This window comes from Dama dama, chromosome 15 (genome assembly GCF_033118175.1).
Source record: "Dama dama isolate Ldn47 chromosome 15, ASM3311817v1, whole genome shotgun sequence".
In the NCBI taxonomy this organism is placed as follows: Eukaryota; Metazoa; Chordata; class Mammalia; order Artiodactyla; family Cervidae; genus Dama; species Dama dama.
In genome coordinates this window covers 88,978,125-88,999,513 of record NC_083695.1, presented here as the reverse complement: position 1 = coordinate 88,999,513, position 21,389 = coordinate 88,978,125, and the positions used below count along the sequence as shown (strand labels likewise).

Here is a 21,389-nt window from a genome sequence, read left to right as displayed (position 1 = left end):
AGTCGTTATTTTTCTTCTTTTTCAGTAACCTTCTGATCTTCAGTTTTCCTTTAAAGTCTGTCTGAAAAATAACATTTAGTGTGGCCAACAGAGTAGTCAATTGGCAATAACACATCTAGAACACAAAGTGGGCGATGGGAAGTAAAAGGCAAAGTGCTTTCCAATTTTGCTCACGTCAAATTCCACTGACTTTCTCTCCAGAGTAACATAGTAAAATGCGAACTCTTAAAAGAAAAAGAAAAAAAGAAACTCAGCTTTTTAATCCTGCTTTCAGTTTATAGCTGAGATACAAATTGGCCTCAATTCATGCCTGCGTTGGAAGAAAATGACCCTGAACTGGGTGGAAAGAAACTGAGAAAGTGCCAGAGGAGTGAAGCAGAAATGAGAAATAAATATGTGGGTTTATCTTGTAATTAACAAATCATGTGTGTAATTTAAAGATCAACTAGCCCTACGTGCAATTAAAAATAGTTGCCCATGTCCCCATACCTCTTGGTCCTGGTTCCGGCTGTCTTAAGGCAACTATTGCAAACCCTTTAGCTGTTTCTCCTATTTTATTTTTATTAAACCCTGTGTATTCTGAACAAAATGGTTTTAGTACTCTTTCTTGATTCTTTTAAATTATTTATTATGTGTTGACTTTCAACTATGAAAGGGGAGAATTTAAATCTCTTATTGAGTTGGCTCTAACACACACACACACGCGCGTGCACATGTTCTCATTCTGTCTTTGTCTCTCTCTCTATGTGTGTGTCTCTGTCTCTCCTCCCAAAAGAGTTAGTTATATTATCAATTTTAGCTAAATCAACATTTAGCTAAAATGTTTCCCACATTGCAGGTGGATTCTTTACCAGCTGAGCTATCAGGAAAGCCCCAGTTATATTATCAATTTTAGCTAAATCAACATTTAAATTTTTCATCATGATCATTGTTGAGCTGTTATTCATAGCTGGGTCACATGGTATGCTATAATTAAATTTCCTTTCCTGTGCAACTTTTTTGCTTTTACTGGAGGTAGTAATCACTACTTTTTCATGGTTTCCTTCATTTTCTAGTTACCTCTTAATAATTCATTCTAAAACCTTCTGATAGATCTGAAAAGCTCCTCTGAATGTGTGCATACTAAGAACAAGTCACTGTTTTTCTTTCTGAAGGTATCCTTCCTGGAGCCATGTGGGCTCTGCTGGCATCTGAATTTGTTTGGTTTTCAAGCCTATTGCATCGCTCTTGTCTCTTTACCATGCTTGTTGGAATTCTCTTCCTGTCTTTCCTGAGTTCTATTCTCTATTTCTTAGATCCCAGGACTCTCTGTTTTTCTGTTTATTTTAGTGGTACATAGCTTCTGGAAATGGAACTTGGGAGATAGAATTTTGGATTCCTTAAGTGTCTGAAAATGCGTTTTTGTTGACCTCTTGACAGGTAGTTTGGAAGCAATTTTCTCTAACAATTTTTAACAGCTTTACTGAGATAATTCCCATATTGTACAATTCACTCATTGAAAGTGTACAGTTCATTGTGTTTAACTTATTCACAGAGTTGTGATATCATTACAACATTAATTTATTATATTTCATTGTCCCCAAAACAGGCTCTATACTTCTTATCCCTTATTTTTTCCATTTCCTCTTTATCTTCAATTTTATAAAGAGCTGAGGATATTCATACTTTAACACTCTTGAATTCTTTTTCTCAGTAAAGTTTTAGGGCTGTTTCTATATCCCTTGTGCTAACAACTGTTCAATGTTATGCCATGTTGTAGCTGGCATTTCTTTTTCATTAATTTTTGGCCACACTGCGTGCCCTGTGGGATTTTAAGCCCCTGACCAGGGATTGAACCTGTGCAGTGAAAACAGCAACTCCTCACTGCGGGACCCCCAGGGAATTCCCTGTAGCTAGCACTTGGTGTGATCTTGAGGTATGGAAATTTGTATTTTTCAGTTCTGGGAAATTCTTCTTTGCCTTCTTCTTCTTCCTCCTTTTTATTCTATCTTCATTGTCTCCTGTCAACTTTAAAAAAAATATTATTTGCATGTTGACTCTCTCGTATTAATTTTTTTTCTTCACCCTGTTACTTCCTTTTCATCCTTCACATTTCAGCTCAGACACCACCTTCCGGGAGCCCTTTCTCCATCTAGCCTTAGATAAGTCAGCACGGCCCTCCATTTAGAAGTTCTTTCTTTATTTCTCGTCTGAACAACTTCAAGGTTGCAGCTTAATAAGTAATTGTACAATTAATTTTGCAGTCTCTGTCTTCCCTAGTAGACCGTGAGCTCCCTGAGGCCAGCGCTGGGTTTGTGTTGAGACTCACTCTGGCCCAGCGCCTGGCACCCTCCCTCTTCTGGGGCTGACACGTGTTTGGTGCTCGAGTGAACATGGGTAGCAGCTCTCCTGGAATGAACATGATGGGAGGTGAGGTGGGCACGGTCTGTAAGGACAAGTTTTGATAAGCAAAGGCACAGTGTCACCTCGTTCAGGGGTGTTCCAGAACGCTTGAAAGAAAACCAGCTTCTGTTCACTGAACATCTTCTGTTCATCACAGCTTCTGTTCATCACATGTGTCTGTCAGGCAGCCGAGCCACCTTCCATGAACTCACTCAGCCACCACTTTCTTCCTTGGTCATGTATGTGTTTCTGAGTCCTTCCTGGTATGTAGGCAAATCAGCAGGAGAATGTGGAACAAGTTTTATTTGCCAGTATCCATCCTGGTATTTAAAATGTCATGAACCCCTGAAAAATCACCCCCATCTCAGTTTTCTTGTTAGGAAATTGCCAATAGCATTTACCTCAAAGTAGTTTGAATGAAACAGATGGAGAATTGCCATCTTGTTTTTGACTTGTTTGGAGTGGGGTTTCTTGGCCTCCGCACTCTTGGCGTTCTGGGCTGGATAACTTAGCTCTGGGCATCTATCCTGTGCGTTTTAGGCTGTGAGTGGCATCCTGGCCCCTGTGCACTTGATGCCCTCCATTGTAGCCCCCGACTTCACCCCCTACCCCTAGTCATAACATTCAGGAATGTCTCAGACCTTGCCAAATGCCCCCCAGGGAGCAGAATCACCCCGCATTGAGAACCACTGCTGTGAGAACCTTGCAGATCTGGGTCTCTTCCCAGACATGTACAGTTGGTAGCACTGCACTGCCCAGGGCCTGTTGGCATTCCCCAGAGCAGGGGGGGGTCCACCCATGTGGTGGGTGGAGTGCTCAGAAGAGCACTCAGAAGAGCGTATCGGGTCTTGAGCTGGAATTGGAAGTGTTTCTAGAAGCCTCCAGTGCCAATATGATGACCTGCTTGTTCTTGCCAGTTGGGCTCATGATGGGTAAAAAACAGACTGTGCCTGTTTCTGGCACGTGGCTTCCAACATCCCATAGAAGGAACCAAATGTTTGGAGAAATACCAAGAGACTCAACTCTGATAAGTGGATCATGAAGTTAAACATTGATTTGTCAGATGGGAAGGAATTTCCTGAGTGTTGATTTGAATTCTGATTCCACCTTGGGAGAGAGACTGACGTGTTGAGATGGGCAGGGTGACTTAGATTTCTGTGGCTGTGGTTTTTCTGGCTAAGCCCTGAGCTTCGCATTCATTGACTGCAGCTAGGGAACCGTAGTTTTATCCTGGGGAAGGAGAGAAAGGATTGCAATGAGTCTAAGAATGGAGCTGGAATCCACGTGGGGCCCTTGTGGTGAGCAGGTGTCACCCCCACCAGATGTCCACGTTCTGATTCTGGGACCTGTGAATCTCTTCTCTTTCATGGCAAAAGGAACTTTGTAGATGTGATTAAGTCAAGGACTTCGAGATGGGGCAAATGTTCTGGACTGTTCACGTGGCCCAATCAAAATATGGATTCAGTTCAGCTCAGTTCAGTCGCTCAGTCGTGTCCAACTCTTTGCAGCCCCATGGACTGCAGCGCGCCAGGCCTCCCTGTCCATCACCAACTCCCGGAGTTTACTCAAACTCATGTCCATCGAGTCGGTGATGCCATCCAACCGTCTCATCCTCTGTCGTCCCCTTCTCCTCCTGCCTGCGTTCAACCTTTTCCAACTGTGCCCAGAGAAGACGTGACTACAGTAGAAGACTGGTTACAGAGATGCAACACCACTGGCTTCAAAGATGGAGCAAGAGGACCACTAGCAGAGGAAAGTGGGCGCCTCTAAGACCTGAAACAGGCGAGGAAACAAAAGTCCTTCCCTGGAGCCTCCAGACAGGAACCAGCCCTGCTAACACCTTGACCTTAGACCTGTATTTTGCAGAACTGTGCAATAATATATTTCTGTGGTCTTAAGACAGTAAATGTGGTAATTTATTACAGCAGCCGTAGGAAACTGACATAGCTCTCAAAGTCTAGAGGTCAAAATGAGAGTCCAGTGAGCATAAAGCCCAAAACAGGGGGACTTGGGAGCAGACATTCTGGAATGAACACTGATCCTTTGATTCATGTGATAACTGTGGGTCTACTAGATGTGTGTGTGTGTGTGTGTGTGTGTGTGTGTGTGTGTTTATGCATGCGTGTGAGTGGGCATGTTTGTCCTGGCCAGAATACAGAGCTTTGCAAGCTGGAGAGACATGGCCTGCTCTGGGCAGAAACCAAAATTCCAGACTACTGGGAAAGCTTTATATCCTATCACTTACAGTCCATCATCCAGACATATCTGTTCCAATTTGATACTTAGTTTTCCTTGTCTGGTCCTATTATTTTTATCAGGAAGTTTGAAAGAGGATGGGATTATATTTCCAGTATATCTGCTATGTTCCTGAGTACCAGCGTTGATGCATATCTATACACGAGCTCATTTGGTCTTCACAAATGACAGTTGTTAGAGGATAGTGATGATGCAAATCTGCTTTCTGACTGCGTTGTGTGTTGCTCAGAAGCACAGTGAAAGATGTTGGGAAGGATTCATGAGATCAGGTGAGATCAGGTTGGCGATTGATCTGGGGGTACTAAAATTCTGTACCCAGAGTCAAGGGAAAAGAGGAATATGATGAAAACCAAAGACTGGGAGACTAGAGCTTCCAGGATGAAGAAGCAGGAATGAACAAAATCTGACCCTTTCCTCCCAGGTCGCAGCCACATCCTTGATGAGACACTTGACTTGTTCTTCTGAGATACAGTAAGGTCATGTGTATGGAAACAGTTTGTAAACTGAAGGCTGGGGGCGTATTAGTTATTATTAGGAAATGTTAGTATAGTTGCTCTTTCAAAGAAGGGGAAAATTGTATATTTATAAGAAGTTGGTGGTGATGGTTTAGCTGCTAAGCTGTGTTCGACTCTTGTGATCCTATGGACTGTAGCCCAAGCTCCTCTGTCCATGGGATTTCCCAGGCAAGAATACTGGAGTGGGTTGCCATTTCCTTCTCCAGGGGATCTTGCATCTCCTACATTGACAGGTGGATTCTTTACCACTGAGCCACCAGGGACGCCCCTTATAGGAAGTTACCAGGGCAAGTATTTTTGTTTTTTCCTTAAAGTATGTTTTTAAGAGTGAATGTAGCATCTTCACATACATCCTGTCCCAAGAGATGATTGGACCTTTTCCCTGTGCAGAAGCTTAGCCCACAACATTCAGATAAATATTTTGTCTTTCTCATTGTGTAATGTTTGATGGATACAAAAGCCTTTCTGTAATATACACTTAAATGTGTGCATGCTCAGTTGCTTCCATCGTGTCTGACTCTGTGTGACCCTTTGGACGGTGACCCACCAGGCTCCTCTGTCCATGGGATTCTCCAGGCAAGAATACTGGAGTGGGTTGCCATGCCCTCCTCCAGGGGATCTTCCCGACTCAGGGATTGAATGCATGTCTTTTGGTAGGCGGGTTCTTTACCACTAGCGCCACCTGGGAAGCCCATATTACTTAAGGTAGTAAGTATCATAATAAAGGACTTCCCTGGTAGCTCAGACAATAAATAATCTGCCTGCAGTACGGGACACCTGGGTTCGATCCTTGGGTCAGGAAGATCCCCTGGAGGAGGGAATGGCAACCCACTCCAGTATTCTTGCCTGGAGAATCCCATGGACAGAGGAACCTGACTGGCTACAATCTGTGGGATCACAAACAGTCAGACACGACTGAGAGACTAACATTTCATTTTCATCATAATAAAACCAACAGTCACAAACCCACCGCACAGCTGAGGAGCTGGAACATTGCCAATACTGTTGAAACTATTTATGTTTCAACATAAACTATTTCCTCATCCTGCCTAGATGCTTCTTCCCAGAAGTGAAACTGTTCTCTTTATTATTTATCTATTATCCCCTTGCCTTTTAAAAACAATCTTATCACACATGCAAAAATTTTTCTTTTTTTGAGATTTATAAAAATGATTTTGTACTTTATTTAGCTTTTTTAACTTGTCTTCCCCCCAAAATTATGCTTCAGAGGATCATTCATGTTGCCTATAATTGTAGTTCGTTAATTTGTTCTGTGTTTGACCTTGTAAATTTGTTGTTGTTGCTCAGTCACTAAGTCATGTTTGACTCTTTGTGACCCCATGGACTGCAGCAGACCAGGCTTTTCTGTCCTCCACCATCTCCTGGAGTTCACTGAAATTCACGTCCACTGAGTCAGTGATGCTCTCCAGCCATCTCATCCTCTGCCACCCTTTCTCCTTCTGTGTTCAGTCTTTTCCAGCATCAGGAAAATGATGACTGACTTTTCTAATGAGTCATCTCTTCACATCATGTGGCTAAAGTATTGAAGCTTCAGCATCAGTCCTTCCAATGAATATTCAGGGTTTATTTTCTTTAGGATTGACCATATGCCACCATTTATCCGCTCTCCTTCATGGAGATTGGATTGATCCCTTTTCAGTTTTTTATTATTTTATTATACATTTTTTTGGTCTTAAAAATAACATTGCTGTTAACATTCTTGTATATATCTCTTGGAGCACATGTACAAGGGGATCTTCGTGGTATGTTCTTGGAGTAGAACTGCTGAGGTGGAAAGTATGTAAATGTTGAGTTTAGTGGAATAATGACGAGTCATTTTCCAGAGTGCTTGTCCAAGTAGCCTCTCCTTCTTTAGTCGTGTTTTAGAGTTCTTGTTGTTCCACATTCTCACCAGCATTTGGTATTGCTGTTCTCCTAAATTTTCAATATAAACATTGTCTTTTCAATATGAAGCAGTATCTTCCCTTGTCATCCAAACTTTCTTTTCCCTAATCACTAATAGGGTTGAACTTCTTTTCCCATTTTTACTTGCCTTTTTGTTACCTTTACTGTGAAATACCTACCATGTTTCTTGCTGTTTATGTTGTGTTTTTCCTTTGTCTCATTGCTTTATAGAGTTAAAAAATACATATCTTGAATACTAATCCTTTTGTTAATTAAATGTGCTCAAAATATATTCTTCCAGCTTAAGGTTTCTATTACTGGTTTCTTTATGATGTCTCTTGAAAAGTGAAAATTTTTTATTTTTAGTTAGTTCAATTTGTTTGTATTTTATGATTATATTGTGTCATGTAGAAAATCCTTTCATACCTCATGGTTACAAAGTGATTCTCCCATATGTTCTTTAATTTTTTTAAGTTTCGCTTCTCACATTTAGTGGTTGATACTTCTGGTTATGACTTTTGTAAAAGATGTGAAATATCAGTCCAGCTTCAACTTCTTTTTATATTAATATCCAGTTGCCTTCAGACAGGTTTTGTAATAGTTTATTTCCCATTGCTTCCCTGATAGCTCAGTTGGTAAAGAATCTACCTGCAATGAGGGTTCGATCCCTGGGTTGGAAAGATCCCCTGCAGAAGGGAAAGGCTGCCCACTCCAGTATTCTGGCCTGGAGAATTCCATGGACAGTATAGTCCATGGCGTTGCAAAGAGGTAGACACAAATGAGTGACTTTCACTTTCACATTTCCCATTGAAATAAGACATCTCTGTCAAGTTTATATGTGCGTGGGTCTGTTTCTGGGCTCTCAATTTTGTTCTATTTATAATGTGTCTTAATTACTAAAACTTTAGAATAAGTCCTCGTATCTTAATAGGGCAATTCATGCTCACCCTGTTTCTTTTTCCTGTGAAGGGTCTTGATTATTTTCTTCCATGTAAGTTTTAGTATCAGTTTGTCAAAGTTTCTTTAATATGCTATTGGGATGTTTTGCTTAGAATTGACATACTTTTCTCTTCATGGGCATAGTATATAAATCTTCACTTATTTATGTCTTTTAAAATGTCTTTCAATAAAGTTTTCTCCATACATGCCCTGTACATCTTTTGTTTTATTTCTATGTACTTTATTTTTGGCTGCTGATATATAAAACTGTGGTCAATTTTTGTATAGTTGCCTTATGTCCAGTCATCTTGCTGAACTCTCTTATCAAGTCTAGTAACTTTTCTAGCTTCTTTTGAGTTTTCTTTGTAGATTGATAAATTCTTTGGGATCTGAATTTTTTGCTTCTTGCTTCTGCTACTTCTTTCCCATGGAGGATGTTTCCTTGTATGTTTAATGATTTTTTAATTGTGAGTGTTTGTATAGTGGAACTTATTGAAATTGTTGAGAACCTGACTTGAAGATTCTTTTCTTTAGAGAGGATTCGTGGGTGCTTCTTTGGGGAGCCAGGTGGATGCTAATGTTTTGAAGCCATTTCAGCCCCTTTTGAGAGCCCAGGAAAGAGTCCCTGAATCAGCTTTCCTGTCTTTTGTTGTCCCCAGGCTGTTTTGATTCCAGCACTGCTATATGCATTTTTTTCTGGGGCAACTCTGTTCTTTTTGTTTGCTCACTGTTCATGTTTTTTTTTTTCAGTTCACAAATCTTTTTTTGTTTTTGTTTTCCCCCTTGGAGATTTCCTTGACTTGCTTTCTAGCACTCTGATGTTTTAAAACATTCAGTTGTTTTAATGTAACCAGCATCTAGTTGTAATGAAGTAGAAAGCTGTGTAAGTATTTAGATGATGGACGTTCTTGACTTTTATTTCAACCAGATTAACATCAAGTTAATTATCTGAATATGTTCCAGTTTTTTTTTTTTCTTTTGTAGCCCACCTCCTGTTTCCTGATCTGAAGTAAGGCTGGTTTGGTGGGAATCTCATATAAGGATAGGATTTGGGGGGGGGGGCATTGTTTTTTTTATTTCTGTTTTTGTTTTAAGTGAGGGAGGTGGCTGGAGCCCAAAGGAGCGTCAGCGTGGCCTCTCAGTCTTTCTGCAGTTGGAAGTCTTTGACATTAAACCCTTCTTTACTTGGGCTGCTTTGCTTTTAGTTGAAATCTCCAGTCACAGAGAATTAAATGTCAAGGTGGTTTTGTGATGTGGAAAATCTCTCTGAGGGAACTGGAAAAAAGCCACAAAGTGCTGTGAATTTCAAGCCTTCCCCAAGGATTAGGAGACCAGGAAACACTGGGCATTATAGCTCTGATTTTTGAAGCTGGGTCTCTAATCACAGTGGATGTGTCTGTCACAAAGAATGAAATACGTGACTTTTTCCTTCGATAAGGAGAATGTTGCATTCATTAACCTGCCCCCTGCCTCCTTCATTCCTCTGGGCTTTCTCTGCCCTGCCACAACTTCCTGCACTCACCTCATCACAGCACTTAATCACAGTCTCTTGAAATTTCTAGTGTACTTGCCCCTCTCCCTCATTAACCTATAAATATCTTGAGTAAACAGATCCCTCATTAACCTGTAAACATCTTGAGTAAATAGATCGTGTATGCTTTGTCTTTGCAGTTCAGAGGCTGGAATGGTGTTTGCAGCGTAGTAGCTGCAGGGTTAGGAACAGGACTTAACACATTCCACGTTGCCTTAATCTTTTCAGGCAGATAGAACTTTCAGACACAATTCAATCCCACCCCAACATTACTGATTGGCAAATCTCTCTCTTCTATCACTCTGGATTATCGACCTTCTTAAATTTAATTCAAAAGTAATTAATTCTTAATTTCTTTATAGCTGTGACAGCCCCGATTGTTATCATTACTAGGGCCTGAAGGGTTAGGCTTGGATATCAGTGGTTCTCTGAAAGTGTCTGAAGGGAGCATCTGAGTTACGTTTACAGTTCAGTTGATAGTCCTGGATGCTGATATAGCATTTGGCAGTATATTAATTTTGATTTATTGTTCATGTGAAAAACTCAGATTTATGGAGCAATTATTATGTTCCAGGCACTGTGCTCCTGCTCCACATGCATCACGTCATTCATCCCTTACTCACTGTGCAAAGGCGTAGAGTGACCTTACAGTTGCCTTGCGGCTGGAGCTCAGAGGTCACGACTCTCATGAAAGTCCCAATTGCTAAGTGGAAGGACTGGGAGTTTAGTTTGGGCTTCTTGACCTCAAAGCCTGAGGCTTTAATCAATGTGCTATAGCATCTCTCAATGTATAAATGAATATATATATATATATATAAAACTTCCTGGTAGGTAGCCTTATTATTTTTGGAAAGATTAGGCAGCTTGTCAAGTGTATGTAGTTAGTAACCAACAAAGCTGGATTTAAGCTGAAATGGTTCGTGCTCATTTCTCTATTCCCACTCTTACTGTACTTGTACTGAATGCCATAGCAATAGTTTCCAAATGTGTGTGTATAAATGAAACGATGCCTCAGAAGCCAATGAAATCAAATTTTTTAAAGTACTGAAAGAAAATAGAATGTCCATCTAGAACTCCCAGAAAAGATGTCATTCATAAATGAAGGTGAGAAAAAGCCTATTAAGACAATAAAAACCTAAAAACTTATTGCCAACTTATCAGCTTTAAAAAGAGTATCAAAGAATGTTCTTCAAGCAGAAAGAATATTGTCCCAGATGGAAATATGAAAATGCAAAAATAAATGAAGGCTAGCATAAAGGTTAAATAAGTAGGTTTATAATTACTAACCATACAAAGCAGTAGTAGTAAATATCTTAGAAAATTTAAAGAATTTATAGAATTAAAAATAAATTCCAAAATCATGCAAAAGGCCGAGGGATTAATGGACTTAAATCATTGTATGGTTCTAGTATTATCATGAAAGTATTAGACATTAAAATTTGAATAAGACTACTATTTCAAGGATACATGTGTAATCTCTAGGCTAGTTGTGAAAAGAATAGTGTGAATATTTAACTAGTCAGTTAATAAAGGAAAAAGATAGAATAATAAGAATATTTGATCATAAAATGAAAATTCAAAAAGGAAACTGAAATAGATGGGTCAAATAGAAAAGAAATAGTAAGGTGGTAAATATAAATCTAAATATAATACTAATTAAATTTAAATGAACTATATTATCCAATAGAATAATAATATTATCATACAGTACCTAAGAAAAAAATCCATGAGAGACAGAGACACAGTTTAAATAGTTTAAATTTAAACTGTGTCAGAGGTTAAAAGTAAAGGATTAGGAAAAATATCAATCTTAACCAAAACAAAGCGTGGTTAGCTATCCTACTGTCACACAAAATAACTGTAAGGCAAGAGGTATTGGTAGAAATTAAAAAAAGATATTTCATAATCATAAAAGTCAATCAACAAAAAATATATCACAATCTCAAGTCTGTATGCACTCAACAACATAGCTTCATAGTATATATAGCAAAAGTTGAGAGAACTAGCAGAAACAAATAAATTCACAGTCAGTTTGGCATTCTTTTTTACATACTTCTTTCTATAACTGTTAGAGAAAGCAGATAAAAAAATCAAGGATGCAGAAGACCGGAACAACATAGTTAATCAGTTAAGCTCAGTTGCTTTAGTCGTGACCTGCTCTTGGCAACCCTAGAGACTGTAGCCCAGCAGGCTCCTCTGTCCATAATAATCTCTAGGCAAGAATGTTGGAGTGGGTTACCATGCCCTCCTCCAGGAGATCTTCCTGGCCCGGGGATCAAACCTATGTCTCATGCCTCTCCTGCATTGCAGGCAGATTCTTTACCACTGAGCCACCAGGAAAGCCCAACATTTGTTCAAAATTATATGTGTGGAACATTGCATGCAGCAGTCACAGAACTGCAGTGAGTTTTAGTGCACATGGAACGTTAGCCAAAGCTGCCTACATGCTGAGCCATAAAGGAAGTCTCAACAAAGGATTTATGATTCACCATGATTCAAAGTATGTTCTCTGTTCACAATGAAAGTAAACTAGAAACCAGCAGTAAATAGATAACCGGAAAACCTCTAGTACCTGGAAATTTAAAATTGTACTCTTAAAATAGTTCATGATCAAAGAAGAAATCACAACTGAAATTTGTATTTTGAACTGAATCCTAATAGTTTAAAGGCAAACAGGGGACAGGACAGGAGGAGTTCAGGCAAATGCAACCGTGTGTGCAAAGGCCCTGAGGCAAGAGAGAGTGTAATCAGTATCAGGAATTGAAAGAAAGAGCATGGAAAACAAGAGGTAAGCAAGGGTTTTGTAGAATACGATGAAGAATTTGGTCTTAATGCTAAGATAAGAGTGATATTTTAAGCAGGGGGTGATGTGATAATATTTCATTAAGAAAAGTAAGCCTCCGACTGCAGGATAGATTGAAGGGCAGTTTAAATTTCAGAAGACCGTTTAGAGGCAACTGCAGTAGTCCTGGCCGGAGAGAACGGGCTGGATGGTGGCAGTGCTGCTGGGGGACGTGGGAGGTTCTAGAAAGCTCTGGGAGGTAAAATTGACAAAACCTGGTGATGAATTCAGTATCGGGGAGAAAGGGAGGCTGGGGAACCAAGGAGGACTCTGGGATTTTGTTGCCCTGGGTGGATGGCAGTATTTTTCCTGGGGCAAGGGCTCCCAGGTTGGGGTACAGAGTGGACGAAGTGAATCAGTTGGTTTGGGTGCAGGTTCAGTTTGAGACGTGGCTGAGATGCTAAGTGGAGAGGTCAGATAGGCAGGAGGACGGGATGCAGGAGTGCAGGTCAGAAGAGAGGGCTGAACCACCTAAGCAATTAATCACCCTTCAGACGCAAGTGTTGAATTGGTTCATGTTTGTTTTTTATTAAGTTTGAGAAATTATTATTTGGTTTTCACTCTTTTTTTTCCTCACTCTCCTTTCCTTTGGAGAACTTGTTTGAATTTTTCTTTCCATCCCTCTCTTTTTGTTTATGTGCTTCTTTTGAGCATGCTCAGTTGTGTCTGACTCTTTGCAACCCCATGGACTGTAGCCCGCCAGGCTCCTCTGTCCATAGGATTTCCCAGGCAAGAATACTGGAGTGGGTTGCCATTTCCTGCTCCAGGAGATCTTCCTGACCCAGGGATCGAGCACGTGTTTCTTGTGTCTGCTGCACTGGCAGGCAGATTCTTGACCACTGTGTGACCTGGGAAGCCCAGCTTCTTTTGAGAGGCTTCCTAAATTCATCTCCACTCTGCAGGATACACCCCTCATCTCTGCCGCCTGCCTGGCGGGGTCACCATGGGGCATGATCAGCAGAAAAACAGATGGCAAAGGAACTAAGGATGCAAGCCATTGGGAAATGATTTGAATGTGGGAAACAGGTTGCTATTTGGGGTGAAGATAATTTTCCAGTGCAAAGGATCTGAGCACTTGCTGAAGTGCCTTTCAGAAGGTTTGCTTATTAGGCCTTCACACGCAGGCATGCGCCCAAGTCCTTAAGCTCCCTGGGAGGAGCGTGTTACTTGATAAATCCTGGCTTCCAGCAGGTACTCACACAAAGCTGGTGGGCAGGCGAAAGAAGAAGGGAGAAGGTTCAGCTGAAGATTAGTTCCCAAGCTTGTGTAAAAGCATCTAAGAGTAGTAACTTCTGGGTTTCCCTGGTAGCTCAGATGGTAAAGAAGAGCAGGAGAACGGGGTTCGATCCCTGTGTCAGAAAGATCCCCTGGAGAAGAGAATGGCAACCCACTCCAGTGTTCTTGCCTGGAGAATCCCATGGACAAAGGAGCCTGGCAGGGGAAACTTCTTGCGATCTATCTGGATCCTGAGTCCAAGGAGATTTCACAGTCAGAAAACAAGGATTCCAAATGCTTCAGCTGGTGGAATGTTCGAAGAGATTAGTCCACAGGTGCTTTTAGTTCCAATATTTTAAAAAATTTAAAAAGGAAGATGCTCGGGAAGACTTTTCTCCATTGCTTTAACAAATAATGTTACAAAAAACTGAGGCAGAGGGGGGAAAAAGTCTTTTTTTTTTTTTTTTTTTTTGCCTAGCCTACCACATTGACCTCCATGCTGGGAAGTCAAATTTTGGCTCTTTTTCCCTCAGTAATTTCTGTGCAGTAGGATGTGGTGACAGGGGTCTGGCTTGGGGCCCGGATATCTCTGGATTATTGCTGAGGGTGGGGTCAGGGAATTGTTTGCCCGGCTCTGACAGCCAAGGAGAAACCTACTATCTCTCAGAGACTCAGGCTGCTGTGTTTGTGGTTGGTGGGATCTCATTTGTTACATTCCCAAATCAGTTTTCCAAATGGTTTCTAGACTGACTTTTCCACTTTTACTGAGATTACTTTTCCATGTGGAACTCTACTGCTGTGTGTGACGTCAGTGTTCAATATAAACAAACATGCAAGTATTTGTGGATCTTATGTGCGTGACAAAGTTTTAATGTTTATTGGGGGCCAAGCATTATCCTAAGTGTTTAAAGGGTATGAAACCATTTACCGCTTACATTAATATTTTAAGCTTGGTGCTTTTGTGATTCCCATTTTATGGGTGAATAAACTGTAGCATAGATGGGTCACTGAACTGGCTAAGGCCACAGGGAGGGTGAGAGTTGGACCAGGGTGTGACCCCACGCTGTCCACCTCTGGGACCCACTTTGCCCATTGCTGTACCTCTGTGTGGAGAAGGGAAACCTTTTGAAGTGCGTAGTCCCAATGATGTTTTATTTTTTCTTAGGAGTGACTGGGTGACCTCCTATAAGGTCATGGTGAGCAATGACAGCCATACGTGGGTCACTGTTAAGAATGGATCTGGAGACATGGTGAGTCCCCTCTAACCATGCCCTGGGGATCTGGCTGTCAGGGCTCTCCAGAGAGAGGCAGTGGACACCCAGCCAGTGTTTGCACCTAGATGTTGGCTGATTCTGTGCCAACTCAAACCAACCATCCAGTCTCATGGATGATGACCCGATTTCCATGCTCTGAAACTCAGAACCACATGGTCCACATTCAGGGCTCGTGTAAAAGTCAGAGTTGCTGGGATGTGGTATCTTTCGCAGGTCACAGGTCAGCCCTGGAAGATCAGTGGCATGTGGGTTATGTTGGTGCCCACACGGCTCTTCAGTTATAATAGTTCCTGAGCTTACTTTAATTACCTGGTCTTTCAGCTCCCTGCCTCCCTCCAGGTTAGCTAGTTCTGATCCTGTCACCCTCTCTCTCGGGTTCTCAAGTTCCTATCACAGTGCTCAGTATCGTCCACAGTCTGCCTGCAGCCTCTGTTTTGACCTTCTTTCCCATTCTCAGCCCCCTCCTTGTACCCACTCCTCTGTGTTCCCGTAAAAGTGAGACAGTTGCTCTTCTGCTGAATCCAGTATCTGGGCTCCTCCAGCCATCACTTCCTTTCCTCTAGAATCCCTCCCATTCCTGCATCTCGAGTTTTCCTTCAAGGCCGATTCAGACAGCACCTCATCCCCAAAGCTTCACCTGGTTTTTCCTTCTTCCAAAATCCCAAAGTTCTGTGGCTGTCTCTCTGCCATGACGCCAATAGATTGCACCTATGATATCGAAGTTTAACCCTCCTCCTCCTCCCTGCTCCACCCCCATTAGATGAGTGCTTCCTGAGGGCAGGGTCCAGGCCTGATCCATTTCTCCTCCCCATCCGCACCCCCGCCCCAAATGCCAACCTCACATTTAGGTGTGCCTTAATGAGATCTTGTGGACTGAGTGAATTACTGACTCTTTCATGACTTGATAATCAAGCTCTAAAAGAGTCTCCTTTTCCCCCTTGTGCATACATAGATATTTGAAGGAAACAGTGAAAAGGAGATCCCTGTATTGAACGAGCTGCCTGTCCCTATGGTGGCACGCTACATCCGCATAAACCCCCAGTCCTGGTTCGATAACGGGAGCATCTGCATGAGGATGGAGATCCTTGGCTGCCCATTGCCAGGTGGGTCCGCCCTTCTGTGCTTCCTGCAGGGAGGGAACGCCAGTGGAAGACAGGTGCTTCGCCAGCAAGGTGAATAAAAATAAGCCACACAGTCTTTTTCTCATCTAAGAAAATTGCCACATCTATTGCAGAATATTTAGAAAACATAGGCAAACAAAAAGAAAATGAAAATCTCCCAGAACCCCACTCAGAAACACCATGAGCATTTGGGGTATTAAGGTAACATACCAGCTGGGGTTTTGTCCACTGGGACTTTAAGATGATGCTTATTTCAAGGTTGAAAATTCACCCAGCGCTGCTGCTCAGAAGCAGGCAAAAAATTACATAAAAATTTTTTTGGTAACGTGTTTGTTGCCTTTGAGTGCTCTTGCCACACTGGTTAGAGGACATGGCAGAAGTTGATTTCAAACTTGATCATGTATATAGTCTTTTTCGGTTTACGTGGTGAAGTCTCTTTCTGTTTAAGTACCTTCACTTGGATGCCTATATCTTTGGGTGCTTGTTCCTTTAGGTTGTGTTCCCCTTGCCCTGTTTTCACATGATGGAATTGGGTGTAACCCCAGGGTAGAAGGAAAAAAAGGGCTTGAATTAACATGCACTTTTTGCATGTGGACCTTTGCTGATGTCTGCTCTGGACAAGCCTATCTGGTCTGGTTTGCAGTTCTGTCGGCCTTTCAGAACCTAGGGATTTGTGCCTGTATAGAGCCTTTTGTGGGCTTCCCTGGTGTCTCAGATGTTAAAAATCTGCCTGCGATGCAGGAGATCCAGGTTTGACCCTTGGGTCAGGAAGATCCCCTGAAGAAGGGCATGGCAACCCGCTCCAGTATTCTTGCCTGGAAAATCCCATGGACAGAGGAGCCTGGCGGGCTAGAGTCCTTGGGATCACAAAGAATCGGACACAGCTGAGCTACTGACACCACTACCACTGCTGGAGCCTTTTGTGGCGGCTTCTTCATCCTCACCAGACATCTCCAGGGGCAGGAAGCAGGCCTCCAGGACATTCCTAAGGCCTTTCACCAGAGCCTCTAGGAATTTCCACCTCTTGTCCACCCACAGTCAGGCCACAGCAAACAAGGAGCACAGCTTTGGGTAATCTCTACGATACTTCCTCCTCCAGGGAAGTCTCAGCATTCTTGTCTTATCTGAAACGCACGCCTTACTGTCTCTGGGTTCCCCCTGCCAGGAGGAGGGTACCACCAGCCTTGATGCTCTCAGGTGCCTCTTTACCCATCATGCTATTTCTGTAGCCATCCCACCCCCGCACCGTGAACTTACACTTACTGAGTTTTTGGAGCTGTTTCATATCATTTACTGCTTTTCCCTCAACCCTCTGCTATCCATGATCTTGCTTTGTTAAGTATGAATTTACTCAGAACAAACTCTATATTGGTGAGAAAGACAAGTCTGCTCATGTACCGTCTACTTACCCTCCCACCAGACAGATTCTTTGTTCCTTATTTGTACTTAGTAGATTATAAACTTTTTTCATGTCACTAACACTATTAGAGACCATCTATCTTGGTGCGAGTTTTTATCCACCACATCTCAGGTTTCCAAACTGCCTCTTATAGTTGGAAATTCAGTTGTTTGATTGAAAAATTGGAAATATAGTCCGAAAATCAGTTTGATTCTAAAGAGTTTCACAGTGGACGTCTTCATTTCTGTTTCATTATGCATGTTCAAAATTATTGGGTGAATTATGGGATTATTGCTTAAGTTAGATGATGGTACAAAAGACCCTGATGCTGAGAAAGACTGAAGGCAGGAGGAGAAGGGGACAACAGAGGATGAGATGGTTGGATTCAATGGACATGAGTTTGAGCAAACTCTGGGAGATGGTGAAGGACAGGGAAGCCTGGCGTGCTGCGGTCCATGGGGTGGCAGAGTTGGACCCAACTAAGCAATCGAACAACAATGAGAGGTGGGATTGCTTATGGGAAAGCAGTGTGTGTTTTCAAGGCAGGTCCAGAGAAGACGTGAAGGCCTCCCAGTGTTGGACCCGGGCCCCCTTCTGTGGCACATTCATCCTGGGGTGGCGATCACAGGGCCCGCCCGCTGCTGCCAGGGTCCCGCTGGGCTTTGCTGAGCTCACTGCGTCTGCAGACACAGACCCAGGCAGGGGACTGTGAGGCCGGCTTTGTGCCTGGTTGCTCAGCGCGGCCTCACTCTGCTTGCTTTAAACAGCAGGGTCACAGTTTCTCTCTGAGGGCAGGGATTCATCTGTGGTTGGTTAAGGGCAAAGGGCAGCCTGTGAGAGTCTCATGAAATAAATATTTTCCTGTGAAGTTATTCTTGGGGTGTGTGTGTTTGAAGACAGGTCCTGGGGGCAATTTAAACACAAAGACAGAGTTACAGTGTGAAATCTGGACGGGTTTCAAGAATGGCCTTGGAGTGGTTCTATTTTCCAACCCCAGATATTTAGGGCTGTTTTTCTTCTAAAAGTTACTTAGCAGTCTGCCGAGAGGGGAGCTGGCCTTTGTACATGCCACCTGGTGGTCACATCTGAGGTCCTGGGGTGGCTCGGGGGTCCCCAACGTCCATGTGGGAAGGGGAGTCTTGCTCATTTGCTTTGCTGTCGACACGGTTCCTTTGTGCAAGTTAATGAAGCCAGGGGTGACCCAACCAAGTCAGTCACTCAGCCCAGCATGACTGGTGCTGGTAATGCAACTGCCCAGCATCTGTTCTTCCTGCAACTCTTGTTCATGAAAAATTCATTTACCTTTGCTTCTGCTTCTCTTTGTTCTGTCCTCACTGTCTTCCTGTGAGCCCTCAGGTTGGGGCAGAGGAAGGGGAAGAAGCTTTTTAAGTCTTCATGAATAATGTTTTTAGAAATTTTTGAACTAGAACATGAACTACCTTATACAGGGCCAATTCATTAGCAAAGACCCTGATGCTGGGAAGGATTGAAGGCAGGAGGAGACGGGGACGACAGAGGACGAGATGGTTGGATGGCATCACCGATTCAATGGACTTGAGTTTGAGCAGACTCCAGGAGATGGTGATGGACAGGGAGGCCTGGCGTGCTGCAGCCCAGGGGTCTCACAAAGAGTCGGACACGACTGACTGAACAACAGCAACAGCAAAAAAGCTCAAAACTCATAGAAAAGGGAGAGGGTTGTTTAATGGTTATAGTTTCAGTTTTGTAAGCTGAGAATGTTCTAGAGATCTGTTTCTACAAGAGTGTGAATATATGTAATGCTACTCAACTATACTCTTGAACACGGTTAATCTGAGGATTTCCTGGACTCGGGTGAGCAGCCTGGTGGAGATGCTGTGAGGTGGGGTTGTATGACACGGGGCAGAAGATAAGAATGAATGATGGCTCTGTGCAGATGCGGCGAAGTCGGGTTACATGAGATGGGGTAGAAGATACACGAACGACGGGCTGCCCCCTCCTTGGAGCCACGTGGAGCTGTGGGTTTGATGCTTTCACTGACAGTAATGACCTACAATCAAAACAAGCTCTGCCAGGGGTCCACATCTCCCCTTATTCCTCTTGGAGAGGCCTTGTCATGAGAACAGTCGCGCGGGGTTGGACAAGTGCAGCTTCTTCTCATTAGGGAGCCAAGCACCTTGCGGAAGGGGTTTGGCGCCATTTGTACTGGTGCCCGGTCATCTGTGCTCCGGAGTCTCTGCTGGGGTGTCAGGGCTTAGGGTGATCATAAGGCCGTGAGTGAAAGTGAAAGCGTTAAGTCACTCAGTCGTGTCCGACTCTGTGTGACCCCATGGACTGTAGCCCGCCAGGCTCCTCTGTCCATGGGATTCTCCAGGCAAGAATACTGGAGTGGGTTGTCATGCCTTCCTCCAGGGGATCTTCCCCACCTGGGCATTGAACCCAGGTCTCCTGCCTTGCAGACAGGGAAGCCCCATAAGGCTTTAGTAGTGGGCATTTCCTTGGGTGAGGGGCTGGCCTCGTGTCAGGGAAGGAAAAGGGCTGTGGTGGCTACATTTCTGGTGTCCCGTTAGTCCTCAGAGAGCACTTTGAGGTCAGCCGTTGTTTTCCTTTTTAAATGAGGTGAAACTAACGTAACATGGAATTAAACATGTTAAAGCATACAGTTCAGTGCCACTTTGTGTATTCACAAGATGGTGTGATTGCTGGCTCTCTCTGGTTTCAGAACTTTGTCATGGACCCCAAAACACCCTGAACCCACTTTCAAATCACTTTCAAATCCCCTTCCTACAACTCTGGGTAACCTCTAATCTGCAGTGTCTATGGATTCACCTGTTCTAGTAAAGTGTATCATGAGCTCAGGGACTGTAGATAGCAGTGAGCCCCTGGTTCAGCAAAGGTAGCCCTTTCCTCTCCCAGTTGAGAACTCCCTCCCATCAAGCAAGATCCCAGCCCACCGAGCAGCAAACAGCTGAGCGGAATGGTCCAAGAGCCGGGGTGTTCCCTTGGATGTCCGCTAATGGGGTTTGGTCTGCAATTATGACCATCCAGTGAAGTGAGCTGGTGCTGGCTTTGGGAGGAGAATAGCGTGTCCATGTCAGTGAGGAGCCAGGGATATTCAGGGCGTGGAGTCATTTCCAGGGCTGCCATAATTCAGCACCAAAAACTGGGTGGCTTCGGATAACAGAGTTACCATCTCACAGTTCTGGAGGCGAGAAGTCCAAGATCAAGGTGTAGCAGGGCGGTTTCTTTGGGAGACCGTGAGGCAGCATCTGTTCTTGCCTCTCCCATGGGCTGCTGGAGGTCTGCTGTCTAATTTTTGATGCTCCCCAGCTTGTGGGTGCCTCACCCCCGTTTCCGCCTGCATCGTCACATGGTGTCCCCTGAGTGCTTCTGTCTGTGTTCACCTTTCCGCTTTGGATAGACACAGTCCTAATGGAATAGGGCCCACCCTAAGCACCTCATTTATACCTGATTAGCCCTGTAAAACCCCTCTCTCCAAGTAAGGTCGCGTTCTTAGGTAGGTCCTGGGGGTTAGGACCAACATATCTCTTTGGGGTGGGGACAGCACTCCACCCAAAATGGGCTGAATGAGTAGACCTGTTGGGATGGAGCAGAATTTTGAGTCGTTGAGTAAGAGAAGTGAGGCGGGGAGGAGTTTGTAGACTCCACACTCCCCGTCTGGAGTCTATTTCCGTAACTAAGGTGTTCCAGAGGGAATCAGCTGGCTTTCAGTACATCTGATGCATGAAGCCGGCCACATAAAAGGAATCAGGAGGCTGATTCTCCAAAGCGCCCTCTGTGAGAATAAGGTCTTGCAGACTGAATCAGGACTTCTGCTTCAAACGTCGGAAGTGCTGCTCAAATTCGCTGAAGTAAGGAGGGGGAGAAAAGGAAAATTTTAGTTCACAGTAATAAGAGTTCCAGAGGTAGATGTGACTCTGGCTTCAGGCAAGAAAGGATCGACAATCTCGGGGTCTTCTTGATGCAGTCAGGGCTCCCCTCCTCACCAGCTTGCAGTCAGGGAGCTTGGC

At 43.5% G+C, this 21,389-nt stretch overlaps 1 protein-coding gene across 2 annotated transcripts in view; it reads left to right on the top strand.

Moving 5' to 3' along the window:
• The window catches only part of CPXM2 (carboxypeptidase X, M14 family member 2), a 134,665-nt gene that overhangs the window by 76,129 nt on the left and 37,147 nt on the right, over positions 1–21,389 (top strand). For both annotated transcript variants that reach the window (XM_061162855.1, XM_061162854.1), the window contains 2 exons: positions 14,751–14,835; positions 15,812–15,962. In XM_061162855.1, the coding sequence (XP_061018838.1) occupies positions 14,751–14,835; positions 15,812–15,962 (236 nt within the window). The remainder of the gene's footprint in view (positions 1–14,750; positions 14,836–15,811; positions 15,963–21,389) is intronic.